We start from the raw sequence: 15,433 nt of genomic DNA, 5'->3' as shown, positions 1-15,433 counted from the left end.
TGTTGCCTTTCATGCATGGCTAAATTGGAGATGTCATTGGAATACATTGGGATTAGTGGGTGGTGAGTGACTTTCTAGGAATGCAAAGCAAATGTTTATTGACGTTGCTGATTTAACTTTTGCTACTACCATTATTCTTGTGCTTTGTATTTTTGTGATGGGATTGCACAGAATTCACAGACTGTAATCAGCAAGTGCCCTTTCATTTATGTATTACGTATGTATTTATTTAGGAAATATATTACCCATTTTTCAATATAAAATACTCCTAGAGTAGGGTACAATGAATAAAATGCAATAAAAATCTACCTCAACCAAAAAGCAATCAAACAGGCGAGAACAGTAACACAGATAAATAACAGTTTGCATGATATAACATAACAAATTCAATCAAAAGCCTGGGTGAACAACTAGGTCTTTAGCTGGCACCAAAAACTTGTAAGACTTGGCACAGATGGTATATGAGGAGCATTTTAGTGATACTTAACGTCCTTAATTACCTTGTTATATTGTTAAGCAATGTTCTTTTTGTTGCCTTTATTTCAAAAGAAAATTGAATATTCAAAGAAGAAGGATCTTAGCTACATTTTATTTCCCTTAGTGCTGGTGTAGCAGCCATCTATTATGCTCTTCATGGTTTTAATTTTTGTGAACCGCCCAGAGAACTTCGGCTATTGGGCGGTATAGAAATGAAATGAAATGAAATGAAACGAAATAAATAAATAAATAAATAAATAAATAAAATCTATTAAAGTGGGACCATAAGGTCAGCCTGTTATCATCTCTGCTTCTTTATTTTTTTAAAAAAAAATGTAATAAGGTGTGTGAAACTTATGGATGATTCACAACATAAGCCTTTGCAGTTCAGTGGCCTATGAAACAAGTGACCCCTCACATTAGTTTCATATTCCTTTGTGCACATAAATCTAGACCAGGAATGGGGTATGCCTGGCCCTCCAGATATTGTTGGATTGCAATTCCCATCAGCCCTAGGCAGCATAGCCAATGGTGAAGGTTGATGAAAGTTGCAGTCCAACAACATCTGGCAATCAATTTGTTCCCCATCTCTGAGGTAGATCCTCTGCTGAAGTGAAGTGAAGTGTGGATACAGAGTCATTTTTCTCCCATAATACTAGAACTCGGGATCATCCGATGAAGTTGATTGGTGGGAGATTCAGGACAGATAAAAGGAAGTACTTCTTCATATAGCACATAGTCAAACTATGGAATTCGCTACCACAAGATGTAGTGATGGCCACCAATTTGGATAGCTTTAAAAGGATTTTGGATAAATTCCTGGAGGAGAAGGCTATTAATGGTTACCAGTCCTGATGGCTATGTGCTACCTCCAGTATCAGAGGCAGTAAGCCTATTTACATCAGTTACTGGGGAACATGAGTGGGAGGGTGCTTTTGCACCATGTCCTGCTTGTGGATCCTTGATTGACAGCTGATTGGCCACAGTATGAACAGAGTGCTCAACTAGATGGACTCTTGGTCTGATCCAGCATGGCTCTTCTTATGAATCATGAAAGCCCACATGAGAAGGAATACTTGGTGTGTACTTTAGTATTTCTGAACCATAAGAAACAGTTTAATAACAGGAATGATCTCACATTTATCAGAATAATACAATATCACTAAGTTACCATTAAGTTTCTGACAAGAGATATATTAGCTGTCCTTTTCTTCTTCTTCTTTTATAACTACAGCGTTGATTTTAACCATTACTATCAACTCAATAAGAATTTATAGCAATGTATTAAGCTATATTAACTTGAAAAGCTTCCCTACTGTTTTTACTGTTTTAGAAAACCTCATGGAATTAGAACCTTTTGAAAAGGATGGTAATAATAATAAACCAAGCTGAACCAGACCAACCAAGTATCAAACATCATCATACGTTTAAATAAACTTCTAATGTAGTTTTTAAAAACCAGAAATATCATAATCTGCAAATGTAGATACATATTAAAATGTACTATTCACTACATTACAATATTTAACTTCAGTTCATTCAAAGAAATTATAGAATGACCACTTAAGGCAGGAATGGGCAAGTTCTAGCCCTCCAGATATTTTGGCCTACAACTGCCATCAGCCCTAGCCAGAACAACTAATGGTGAGGGATTATGGGAGTTGTAGGCCAAAACATTTGAGCTAAGGATTCAGTCCTGATCTATCACAACACAGTCTTATTATTATTATTATTATTATTATTATTATTATTTATTTATATAGCACCATCAATGTACATGGTGCTGTACAGAGTAAAACAGTAAATAGCAAGACCCTGCCGCATAGGCTTACAATCTAATAAAATCATAGTAAAACAATAAGGAGGGGAAGAGAATGCAAACAGGTACAGGGTAGGGTAAGCAGGCACTGGGTAGGGAAAAACTAACAGTAGAAAGTAACAGTAGAAGTCTGCACAACATCAAGTTTTAAAAGCTTTAGGAAAAAGAAAAGTTTTTAGTTGTGCTTTAAAAGCTGTGGTTGAACTTGTAGTTCTCAAATGTTCTGGAAGAGCGTTCCAGGCGTAAGGGGCAGCAGACGAAAATGGACGAAGCCGAGCAAGGGAAGTAGAGGCCCTTGGGCAGGCGAGAAACATGGCATCAGAGGAGCGAAGAGCACGAGCGGGGCAATAGTGTGAGATGAGAGAGGAGAGATAGGAAGGAGCTAGACCGTGAAAAGCTTTGAAGGTTAACAGGAGAAGTTTATATTGGATTCTGAAGTGAATTGGAAGCCAATGAAGAGATTTCAGAAGCGGAGTAACATGGTCAGAGCGGCGAGCCAAGAAGATGATCTTTGCGGCAGAGTGGTGAACAGAAACCAACGGACTGATGTGAGAAGAAGGAAGGCCAGAGAGAAGAAGGTTGCAGTAGTCCAACCGTGAAATAACCAGTGCATGAACAAGCGTCTTGGCAGAAGAGACAGACAAAAATGATCGAATCCTGGCAATATTATACAGGAAAAATCGACAAGATTTAGCTACTGCCTCAATATGAGGAATAAAGGAGAGCGAGGAGTCGAAGATAAAGCCAAGGCTACGAGCTTCCTTGACCGGAGTAAGCGTAACATCATTGACAGTAAGAGAGAATGAGAGATGAGGAGAAGGTTTAGGAGGAAAAACAAGCAATTCAGTCTTTGCCATGTTAAGTTTCAAGCGACGATGAAGCAGCCAAGCTGAGATATCTGAAAGACATGCCGAGATACGATCGTGAACATCAGGAGAAAGTTCCGGAGATGACAGATATAGTTGTGTATCATCGGCGTACAGATGATATTGGAGGCCATGAGATTGAATAAGCTTGCCCAAGGGCAACATGTATAAGGAAAACAACAACGGGCCAAGCACCGAGCCTTGCGGAACCCCTACTGAAAGGGGAAAGGAGGAAGATGAGCTGCCATTAGCCAACACGCTGAAAGAGCGACCCGCTAGATAGGAGGCAAACCAGTTATAGACAGAGCCACAAAATCCAAGGTCATGAAGGGAATCTAAGAGAAGATCATGATCAACCGTGTCAAAGGCTGCAGTTAGATCAAGGAGAATAAGAACGGAATAATGGCCTTTAGACTTGGCAGTAAGGAGATCATTGGTGATCTTAGTAAGGGCTGTTTCGGTGGAATGCAGAGGACGGAATCCAGATTGAAATGGATCCAAAGCAGAGTTACTAGAAAGAAAGTCAAGACAGCGAGAGTAGACCGCACGCTCCAGGATCTTTGAAACAAACGGCAACAAAGAGACAGGTCGGTAGTTAGATAGAGATAGCCTATCAAGAGTAGGTTTCTTGAGAATGGGAGAGACTGTAGCATGTTTAAAAGCAGAAGGAAATGAACCAGAGGACAGAGAAAGATTAATAATATGTAGCAAGGAAGGGAGGATAGCAGGAAGCCCTGTCTTAAACATGTTTACTCAGAAGTAGATGTACATTTTCCATTAGATTTTACTTATTGGATTAAATCCAGAGCAAATTAAAATGTGCTTAAATACCACTTAAATCAATGGAATTAATTTATTTTAATGATTCCAAAGTATACTAGAACTTGTTTGAATTGCATCAGTACTGCGGTGAATATTCATGTTCATCAGAGTAAATGTTTTTAAACTGTGGTTACAGATGCAAGTAGCTGTCAGGTATAGGTTTCAGCAAGTTGTAGTTAAATTTATTAGAACTAGTTTGGAATGTCTGTGCAAGCTTATCTCTCAGGATTCTCAGGAAAAGAGAAAAAAGAGAGTAGATTCACCCCCACTTGGCCTTGAGACTGTAAAGTTTCCCTGGGAACTTGAGAATGTTAGAAAGGGGGGGGCTTGTTGAAGGAGTCATTTAGATTGTAGCATCATCTTGGTGGGCTGAGCAGTTCCGCCCTGTTTGGACATAGGTATGGCTTATGGGCCAGAGCCCTGTCTGTTGGGTGGTTTGAGGCAGGCCTATGCCTCCCTTTTTAAGCTGGAACAAAGGTGAGGAGCCTTTGCTAGGATCATCTTTGGACTCATGGCCTAAAACCCCTCCCTGTTTGGATCCATCACTGTTTGGGGCTTTGAAAGCACTCTGCACATGGACTCTCTTCTATTTGGACTTTGGATTACTAAGGATTGTGTGAGGCTTTTCATAGACTTGAACTCGAATTTGCTGTTGATTGTGTGTTTGTGGTCAGTTCTGCTGACTCAGGTAGCGGGGAATTCCATGAGCTGAAGTACAAGCATGGGACTCCTTGTGCCTGAGGTTTTACCTTCCCTGTGATTGTGTGTATTATCAACTGCTCAGTGTAAGGGTAGACTGGGGTTGATTTTTATTGTTGAACTTTTTCTCTGTAGACTCAGCTGGCAGGGAATTCCTGGTGCTAAAGTACTTACACCGGAGTTCTTGTGCCTGAGATGTTTACCTTCCCTGTGATCTTGTTTAGGCTGTGGCCATGTTCCCTGAGTTACCAACGTATGGTTTCGTTTGGACTAGCTCCCCTGGGATGGTATATTAAGCCCAGTATTGAGCAAAAGGCAGGATATAAATAAATATAATCATCATCATCATCATCATCATCATCATCATTATCATCCTTTCCAGAATGTCCTGTTGTGATTGCCTGATGGAACAGACCAGGAATCATTTCCCTGCCTTGCTTGGGTTTGGAACCCGTTTTTGGAACCATTGAGATGGCGACTGGGAAACCAGGTTGTTATTTTAGTCAGTAGCATTTTGACTGTACATTATCTTGGAGCCTAAAGCTTTCTGACCATCTATCAGCTTTAAGTATTTCTGAAGTGTGTAACCATTAAGCTTTTACCATGGGATTTCCTCCAACAAAAGAAGTCTCACTGATTGGGTGCCCTGTGTCAGTTTGCCAGCACATGTGGAGGGAATGGGAAACACAACAATAGCAACCCTAACTCTGCTAAATGTCCACATGTTCAAAGCTATACTAAAGGCATAAGAAGAGCAGGAATGAGAATTGCAGGCACTGGGTGAACTTTGCTGACCCCATGCAATGGGATCCCCATAGAAACTGGCACTAAAGGGAAACATGACATGATAGATTAGATTTTGACTGCTCCATGGCCAATTGAAACTCATTACAAAATGGGAAGAAAGAAAAGTAGTTGGAGTACATTCTGGTCAGGCTGGCCTAGGCCTGGCAAGAGAGCAAGAAAGTGCTAGATGCACTCTGAAGGCCGATACAGATGGGAAGGGATTTCTATATATGTGGTCCTTCAAGGTAACCTAATATGCACAATTTGAAGAAATATATTACAATTAAGCCATAATTAAGTCCTCCTCAGACCTTAAGAATCATATTGCACTAGCTAATGTAATATCTAATGTTCTTTGTTGTAGTACTGGGCAGAATCCAAGTGGGCTGTCCTGATCCAGAAATGAATGTTACTGTTACTAAAGGAAATTTTAAAAATCCTCTGTTGAACAAGCAGTGGGTGTTGCTTGAGATGGAATTGGTAGAGGCCCACTTGGACACTTCTCACTGTTTATTTTCTGCCTTATTTATAGGTTCCCTTTAAGAAAAATATAAGGGCTGAAAAATTAATTTTTATTCAACTTAAAAGTTTTCTTGCTCAATTTGACTCACAAATAATTCCAGTCATGACTTCACAGCAGAAAACTTGCTGGAGAAGATTTAATGATGTACTGCATTTCACTGATCGAAGATCCTTTATCATTTTATTTTATTTCCTTTTGTGAGACCTTCAAATTGTCAACCCCATCAGCCATGGAGCACTTTTGACCTGCTTCCACTCAATTGTTTCGTTATGGTTTTGGCTTGACAGAGTTTATATTACAAGCAGACAGCAACCTTAACGCAACATTGCAATGGGATCACTCAAGCAGTCAGATACAGCTACAGGGGCCATGAATTCCAAACTCCCCTTACTGTACTATGAGCACATCAGAAGCTGCATAAATGAAATCAAGGTCCCATTAAGGTACACTGGAGTCAAATGGATTACAGAAGACATGGTCTCGGTTGTGCTGAAATCTCAATACATTATAATTGCAAGGCTTGCAATGACCTCTTTTATGTAGCATATAGACCCTCGCAAACCATCAAGTGGTGTAACAACACCAATGAAAAATTATATTGCCCCTAAAGCACGGATGGGGAACATGTGGCCTTCCAAATATTGCTAGACTAAAACTCCCAGTATTCCCTGCTATTGGCTATGTTGACTAGGGCTGATGGGAGCTGCAGTCCAACAACATCTGGAGAGCCACACATTCCACACCCCTACACCAAAGAAATAAAGGTATCACTTATAAATGATCCTTCTAGCCTATTAGATGTAAAACAGATTTCCAAGCACTGTGTTGCTTAATTTGGAAAATATAGCATTACTGGTCTTTAAAGTGTAACTAGTTGTTATCTCCAAAATCAACAATTACACAAGCTTAAAGTGTTTATATTTGAATACTTTCTGTCCAAATGAATTGATGACAATCCTTCAGCAGATGTACAGGAGAAGCTGTAGAGGTAACAAGCCAAGAAGAAGAATCCTTCCTCACACACACACACATACTGAGCTGTTTATTCCATGTACTAGTTACAAGAATGGAATGAAACAATTATTCTATTATTTCAGTAACTCTATATAAGCATTTATAAATAACTTGCACCACCACACATTCTCAAGAGATGTGAAGAAAGCTCTTGTTTCCCACAAACCCTGCCAGCACTCCTGCTTCAGCCTCGTACACTACGGGTACCCAATGCAGTGCAGCTACTGAACATTGCCAAACCATATGTTTAAAATAAGTGTTAACTGTATTGCAGCACCAGCAATTGGCCAAATTAGACAATCCCTTATTAAAGAAACATTGCAGTGTCCAACAGACACAGAACAAAACAGAAATTGCTCAATAAGATGGAACCTAAAATCCAGGCAGACATTAAAATGGCAATCTACTGATTAGGCATTGTGTGGTGGTGCCAACAGCAGTTTCTCCAATGTGCCCATGGGTTCCCAAGGTTGGGGACACCTGTCCTACACTGCTAGTCATGATTGCTATATACCTATCCAGTGTTCACATCCTGAGCTGCCAAACTGATCTCCAAAGCAAGACATTTTCCATTTCTCTTCCACCAGTCTGCTGGCCACCAGCACTCTGTGACCCTTTTGTTCCAAGACAGAAGTGAGCTCCGCTCACGCTTCTATCAGGCAGGGTTATTAAAAGCAAATTTTTCCAACTGTACAAATGCCCTGTCAGACACACACACACCCCACCCAAGCCAAACACATTATTTCTCTTCCACAACTGGACAGATTATCACCAACACTAGTAGCACCTTAAACTTAAGCACAGATTGACAGGGCCATACGGATACCCAGGAAGGATGACAGACCAAGAGAAGTACACACCACTGGTTGTTGCCTACAGCCCCCAACTGAAACCACTGCAATGGATCACCACTGCAATGGATCACTTCTCTCTCACACAAGCCTTGGGAGGCAGATCAGTCCTGGCCTACAGACAATCTTCCAACCTGAAGCAGTTGCTAACCAGCAATAGTACACAGGACAGAGACACAGACAGAGGGACCAGACCATGCAATAGACCTAAGTGCGAAATCTGCCCTCACATCTTTTCAGGCAACCCTGTCACAGGACCCAACAACATCAGTCACACTGTCAAGGGCTCTTCCCCCTGCATCCTTATATAATTTGTGTTACATGCTATCCCTGACTTTGTCTATTGTTAAGTTCTTAATAAACACATACACATAACATGTGTCTTATTTTTCTTTCACCACTTTTTTCAACTGCACATTATCAGATTTCCAACTGCACATTTCCCCCTTTAACTGCACATTTCGTGTCCAACTGCACACTAAAAAAAAAAACCTTCTATCAGGCTTGTCTTATGGCCAAAACAGACATTACTAACTCTGTGTCTAGCAGCTATGCCTTTTTTTAAAAAAATACTCCAGAGTAGGTGCAGGGCCACCAATTTGGACCAGGGCGCTAGCATAGAGGGAAGAGGGGCTTTTATATTTCTGATTGGGTGTTCTGCATTTACTCTAATGTACAAATGAAAAAGCTGTGAAGGCTAGACACAGATTAAAAGTTATGTTTGTTTTCCCCCTTTGCTTTCAGGAGAACTGTATCTCAGTGACTTCCCTATTCCGTGAATCCCTTATGATGCATAAGAAGAATTAGATAAAGCATTTGCATTTTCAAAAAGACAGAATTCCTAAAGTTAACTCATTTTCTCTTTCCCTATCCATTAGCACCAAAATCTTCGGTGTCCAATTATATCTAGCCAAATAAGACTTTCCTATGAGTTGGACAAGTACATAGGAAAAGGGATGCACAGAAAAATGAAATGTAAATGCAATTGTAATTTATCATTGATTCCTGGACAAGGAATCTTTGTTTGCTCAGTTTTAAAACAACAGTCTAACTGCAGACTGGCAGTCACATATAGTGACCTGCCAGGGTCTTGATTAGTTCCTTGTTTTTCTGCCTGACTGGGGCTGAAAATCAGGGGAGTTGATAAGTACTTGGCAGGCCAAGATGTATGCCTGGTGGACTGTGTTCAAGTTGGTGGTTCACACATTGTACTGTGCTGATTTAAGCGCAAGCCACCTGGCCACTCGCTCTTGTATTTGGTAAACAGGGTTTCAATGTATAATACTAGAGTCCAACTACAGTGTTCTATTTGAAAGGCAGTCCAGTCCAAGCCCAGTTTAAATATAAAATGCCATAAGAAAAGAGAGGATGTTGTTCATCAACGGTTAGCACCTGGGCAGCAGACTGAGAAAGCACCTGGTCACATTCTTCCCCACTATGTATTTCTGTTTAAATTATAGTAATTATTTCTAAGTTTGCATCTATACATATTAGTTAACATACATAAATTCTATGCAAATCCATGTCCTCTTTTGCTCTCTTTTGGGAATGTGTTAAGTGGCTGTCATATTGGTAAAATGATCTCCTTTTTCCTTACAGGGAAATTTCCATTGCAAAACCTGTCCAGTATTGTGCTAGCATCTGCTCCTTGCTATGGACAAATGGGCATGTTAGCCTTCTTGCTAAGTGAAGAAATTGACTTGCCCTATTCAGTTAAAGGCAAAGCTGAGGGGGAATTCTCAGGTAAGGGAGAAAATAAATAACCAAGCCATTAGAATCTGAGGTAATATTTGTGCAATCACATCTTTGGGGTGACAGGGACATGTGCAGCTGCCGGGGAAAAAAGCATCACACATATACTCTGTTATACTTAGGTAATGTGTACATTATTTTATCTAGTCCCCCTTTCAGGAACTTTCCTACTATATTTAACTCTGCAGGCTGAACATCTCATGTGCAGAGTTCTGCTCACATGATGAGTCTGTCTCCCCCCCCCTTTAGCCCCTGCAACCCTCCAGATGTGCTCTAGCGACTTCTATAACCTTCAGAGCAGATTTTGAGGGTATAGTGCAAAGGAAGGCTGTAAAGGGGATGAGTTTACAGGATTCCAACCAAGGTTTCTGCAATATTTCTCTAAGACCTTTGCCATCACCACCCATTGTTCCCGAAGAGCCATACTTGTGGTCCTACTGCTTATTCTATTCCTTCTTTTCATCCATTTTGCTTCCATGTCCCTCACCTCTCAAATCCCCTTTCCTCTTGAGCCCTGGTCTCATTTTGCTTTCCAGATAACCCTGAATCTCTCTAGCTGACTGCTTTTCACAGAGCTATTAGAATGTTTATGAGGTTGCAGCACCTCATCCAATGCTTTGGTGAAGATTGATGGCAAACAGGCAGTCTTAGTCCTCAGTTCTGCAATATGTCCCTGGAGTTTATTTCTTTGTTCTAAGTTATTAACATTATTTATCTGAAAAGTGAGATAGATAAACAAATAAATAAATGAACATGGAAGGCCAACATTGCATAAAAGTGAAAGGATTTAGTTCTTCTATCAAGTGTCATCACTGCAATGAGTTATATAAAGGTACAAAATCTAATGTTCTTTTACGGAGTATTAACTTCATTTCGTTATTATTTAGTAACAAATCTGTCTTGAAATCTAAGGGCAGTACAAGAAAAATCTGAATAATATAATGAACAAAAGTGTACATAGTTACAATTTTCAGATTTATTGGAGTTACAACTACTTCTCACTGAATTATATCTATATCTATATTCAACAGTATATAGTGTAAATTACATACTGACCAAGCAAAAACCTTTGAAGTTAGTAAATCATCCCAATAATTTCATGCTCTGCCCTACGATTTACAGATTTTCATAAGTAGAATATAGTTGACCAACTTGTCTCAAGTATAATTCCAGTTATATCAGTTAAAGATTTTTATTTTGCTGAACTTAAATAAGATTTTGAGATATCTGAAATATAGCAATATACTTGTTTCACTGCCTGAACCTTCATACCAGATATAGGCACATAAATTGAATGTTTGTAAGAACCATGATGATACCCCTTATTGACCGGAGGGCTTCACCACTATGGTGATTTAATTCTAATGCTAGTACATGGGATATGGCAAAAGAAGGGCATGGAATTAGGGATGTTCTATGATATATTAATCCCTTGCTTCCTCTCAATCCAAACTAAAGCACTGCAAACAAATTGGTGGATTCAGTATGATCCTCTCAGACCTTTCCCCAAGTAAAATAGGTGCCAGCATTAGGCTGACTGTGCTTATTACATGCATAGCTGGCTATATAGCTTATATTTACAGGCATCAAGTATATATCAAGGTGCCTGCATTTATTATAAGTCATACCTTGTACATACATGCAAGTAAAAAGTGATTATCACAGTTTGAAGACTGCAAAACACAACTATATTAGAAAGTTCTGTCATTGTTCTTGAAAATAATAATGATTAACTCCTTCAAATCCAACAAGCTCCATGGCTATTATCCATGTAGCAATGGCCCAGTTGAAGTTTCACAACAAACACAAGAATACTGTGGTCAATGTTATCACTGGGACAGAAGATTACCTCTAAGCCCTACAGGAAAAGGAGGCAAAAGAAAAAAGAAATGACCTAAACCCACAATGGTGCATAATGTAGTTTGTTCCAGCCAAACTTCGGCATTCTTTATCATATCACTAAAAAGACTGGGGTATGGACATCCTCAGCCCATGCCTCAGGTATTCCAGGATATCTCACCTCTCCCATTTCTGCTGTGGGGAGGTTCTGTTCAGCTGATATTTCCTCTGCTGCTGCCATAGATTAATGAATGGATTAATAGATGACAGGCTGCACTTGGCTCTGTTCCTCATTTTCTGGTGTCTTCATTCAAGTGAAGGGAAGAAAGTCACTTATGTAAGGAGCTAGCCCTACCCGCAATCTAGACTGTCTAATCAGAGCTCAGGGGTGGGCCTTTTAAAAAGACTTCACTGCCAGTCCTGCTAGGTCCAATGACAAACTCATTGCCTATTGCCTGCTATGGATAGAGTCATCAATCACAACACATTACATGCACTACTAGAAAATGCATTACATTACAGTGCATTCATAACTAGGTTCACACTAGCTATATATAAACACATATTCTGACTAAACTTGCTCATATTAGTGTTGATGTAAAGTTATTGGATCATCACAGAATTATCACAGTTCAATTCCAAAAAATATTACACAATCTGAAACAGGTTACCGGAAACTTTTTCACATCATTGCTGTGTAAACAACAGTATTCCACAAATCCAGAATATATGGAATTAAGCTATGGCTTCAGTCCTTTGCGTGCATACCTGGGAGTAAGTCCCACTGAATAAGTTAAATGTACCTATGATGAGGCTGTAATTTAGTGCCATTGGTCATTATGCAAAGTGCACTGGTCTGTTAGTCATCAAGCATGATCACCATTAATAGTCAAAACCTATGCATATTTCCACACATTAAATTCAGTGAGACACTCCTAGGTAAATGTGTATACTTTTAACGAGTAGCGTTCAGCCAAAACCCAAGACTGGACATCTCTCAGATACATTGCAAGACCTTGTCATTTGGTCTGACATTCTGTACATGCTTATATACACTTCATAGTTCTGTTCCACTGAATTTGGCAGTATCCAGTGCTTCCTGTACACTAGCAGTGCTAGCACAATGAGAAGTTAGTGGTTCCTGAAGAAGCCAGAATGAGCAGAAATAGGGCAGGTCAGTGGAGCTCACAGAAGGGAGGTCTGCTGACCTGTGCCGTTCTAAGCATTTCTGCTCATTGCCTTAAAAAGAGCTGGTATCTGTTCTGCTAGTGTAACCTCTATAGACTAGATGGTTTAATCCTTTAAGTGGAGTCCTCACTCAGAGGGAGGGCTAAGGGAAGAAACAACAAAAAGAGTCAGTTTGTGCTGTTGGGAAACTGAATGATAGAGAACTGATTTATGATTATGGAATCTTATCACCTTGTATAAGGTAAATTAAACTGGTATTTGTGTACAGCAGAATTGCAAGGAGATGGGGAATCATTTTTATATCTTTGATATTTGTCATAATTATATTATTATCGCAGGGCTAATACCTTGAGTTGCAATATATAAGCTACAAATTGGGTTAGGGGATGTGTCACATTAAGATATACAAATTATAATCAGTACAGAGGTGCTTCAAAATAAAAGTCAGTGTTCAGGAAACTAATATTTCTATATTCCAACCCTGAGGCCTACTAAAGCAAAGCCTGTGGCCTTTCCTTTTGGTTTACTAGCCATTGATGGGAAGCCTTGTTGAATCAACATAGACATATGTCATACTAAGACAGCTCAGAACTAGCACTTCTATAATAATATACCAAGAGCTTCACTTCCCACAGTGATCAATTATTGTCATGAGGTTTATTACTACAACACATTTGGTCACGAACACCTAACATATTTTACTGAACATTCACTCCTTTCCTTTAGTAGCCTTTCCTAAATAAATAGTATTTTATGGTATTGTACATAAAGAATGTAATACTTCCTGCCTGTCAGTTATTGTACTGCTGTGTCTATGTGTTTTAGACTACATTTTTGGCACCAATTCATTTTCTAGCAATATGTCATTAATATGTATGCAAAATACACTATATTTTGATACAGTGATTTCCTTCAAGGAACTTACTTTTATTTCTTCAATGGCACAAAGTCAGTTTTGAACTGTATGTAGCTATATTCTTAAGTAAGTCTGCTGCATTATAACAACCAATAATATTCTTGTTTCCCCATAAGCATGCAGCAAACTTCATATTTGGAACAAGAGCAAAAGTGTATAATTATGAGCCATCTAATAGCCTATTCAAAATATGCTGACCTAAGATGCCATTATTCATCCAGTTCCTTAAAAAAATTACGTAAGAACACAGTCTATTGTTGTGAAACCTCTGACCACAGGAATACCTCCAAGCACCTTAACAGTTCTCCCCCCCCCCCCCCGCCTTAAAATATTCATTGCAGTCAGCCACCGCTTCAGTAACTCCCCGGTCCCAAAACCACTTACTTAACCTGTACTGCTGCTGCAGAAATTGATGCTGGAAAGAAATTCACTTTGCATTCATTCCCACATAGGGTATGGGAAGGAAAAACATGCTAAAGTACAGAATGTTTCCATTTCCATTTAAGGAATATGGAATGCAAAATCAAAACACACATATGCTCATAGTCACAATATTCCAACACACATGCATTTGGAGGGGAATTCCACAAAATCACAAAAGATACCACAACTTCCTGGCTATGAGATGAATTTGACCCATCCATGTACATGTCTTTGGGGGGTGAGGGGTGGAGATATGAAATTGGTCTGCAGCAGACATTAGTCCAGAAAACAGGGGGTCAAACATACACATTTATGTAACACTAGGAAACATAAAACATGTTCAGAATTCAGTAGGATTGAGTTACTGCTACTGGAAGTTATGTTATGCTATTGCTAGAGAGGCTAACCTTGTTCTGTTATATTTAGAGATCAATCCTATACATTTCCCCTCGAAGTTAACCCCATAGAGTTCAATGGGGACTTCCTCCCAAGTCAGTGTACTTAGGGTTGTAGCCTTAGGGGCACCTTCCAGGACCATCACAAGTTCTTACTCCTTTTTAGGTACTCTGGGGTGAAGCTTTGGGTTGGGAGAGCCTATGCTGAGAAACAATGTTGGTGTATCACATCTGCTCTGTGCCCCTTTGGAGTCCCGTGTACAAACCCTTCCTCAGCTAAGAACTCTTCGAGCCGGTCAAAAGTTCTCACTCTACCTCACCTGTAAAATGGGGGCAATGAATGGCCTGCCTGGCAGGGCTGTTGTGAGGAGGAATGAGATGAACGACGGCCAGTCAAGTGCCTGAGGCGATAGCAAAAGAAAGGGGGCTTACATGCTCCAATTTGTCTTTCCTCCTCAGCCAGACGCTGGCACTGTAGTCCTGCTGTTTGACGGAGCTGTAGAAGTTGGAGCCCACTCTGGTCAGGCTGGGCGAGGGCTCGCGGGGTCGGCTCTTCAGCTTCATCTGCTCGAAGCCCTCATGGCGGGACGAGGAGGCGAGCCAGTCGCTCCTGCCTTCCATCTTGACATGACAAGGCAAAGTCCAGGCAGAACCGGCGGGAAGCGAGAAGAACGCCCCGGGAGGAAGAGGTGCCCCGAGGAAGGCGAGCGACACCGAAGAAGGTGGGGCTGTGGTGGTGAGGAACAAAGAAGAAGCCGCAGCAGCAGCGGCGAGAAGAACGGGTGGAAGCCCGCCGCCTGAGGGAAGCTCAGGCGCAACGAGGCTTCGTCAAAGTGCGGCTAGAGGAGAAGGCAGAACTAGAAGCAGCCGCTTGTTGCCCCCGCCGAGCAGCACTCCGTAGCGAGGGCAGCGCAAAGAGGCTTCTTGTAGCACTGACTGGAAGCAGCAGCGGGGACCCCAGAAAGAAAGCGAGGCAGGCAGGCAGGCGAGCGGCAGCAGCCACACATTCGCGCGCGCAGCCAGGGACGGAGGGAGGGGCGCACGCGGCGGCGGCAGCAGCAGC

At 40.8% G+C, this 15,433-nt stretch overlaps 1 protein-coding gene across 1 annotated transcript in view; it reads right to left on the bottom strand.

The window, feature by feature from the left end:
• Positions 1–15,086, bottom strand: part of PLD5 (phospholipase D family member 5) — a 127,020-nt gene extending 111,934 nt beyond the window's left edge. The window contains exon 1 of the mRNA XM_063125639.1: positions 14,803–15,086. Within this exon, the coding sequence (XP_062981709.1) occupies positions 14,803–14,991 (189 nt within the window). The 5' untranslated portion in view covers positions 14,992–15,086. The remainder of the gene's footprint in view (positions 1–14,802) is intronic.
• Positions 15,087–15,433: the final 347 nt, after the last annotated feature.

Source organism: Elgaria multicarinata, chromosome 4 (assembly GCF_023053635.1).
Source record: "Elgaria multicarinata webbii isolate HBS135686 ecotype San Diego chromosome 4, rElgMul1.1.pri, whole genome shotgun sequence".
NCBI classification, from domain to species: Eukaryota; Metazoa; Chordata; class Lepidosauria; order Squamata; family Anguidae; genus Elgaria; species Elgaria multicarinata.
This window is presented reverse-complemented; position numbering and strand designations above follow the sequence as displayed.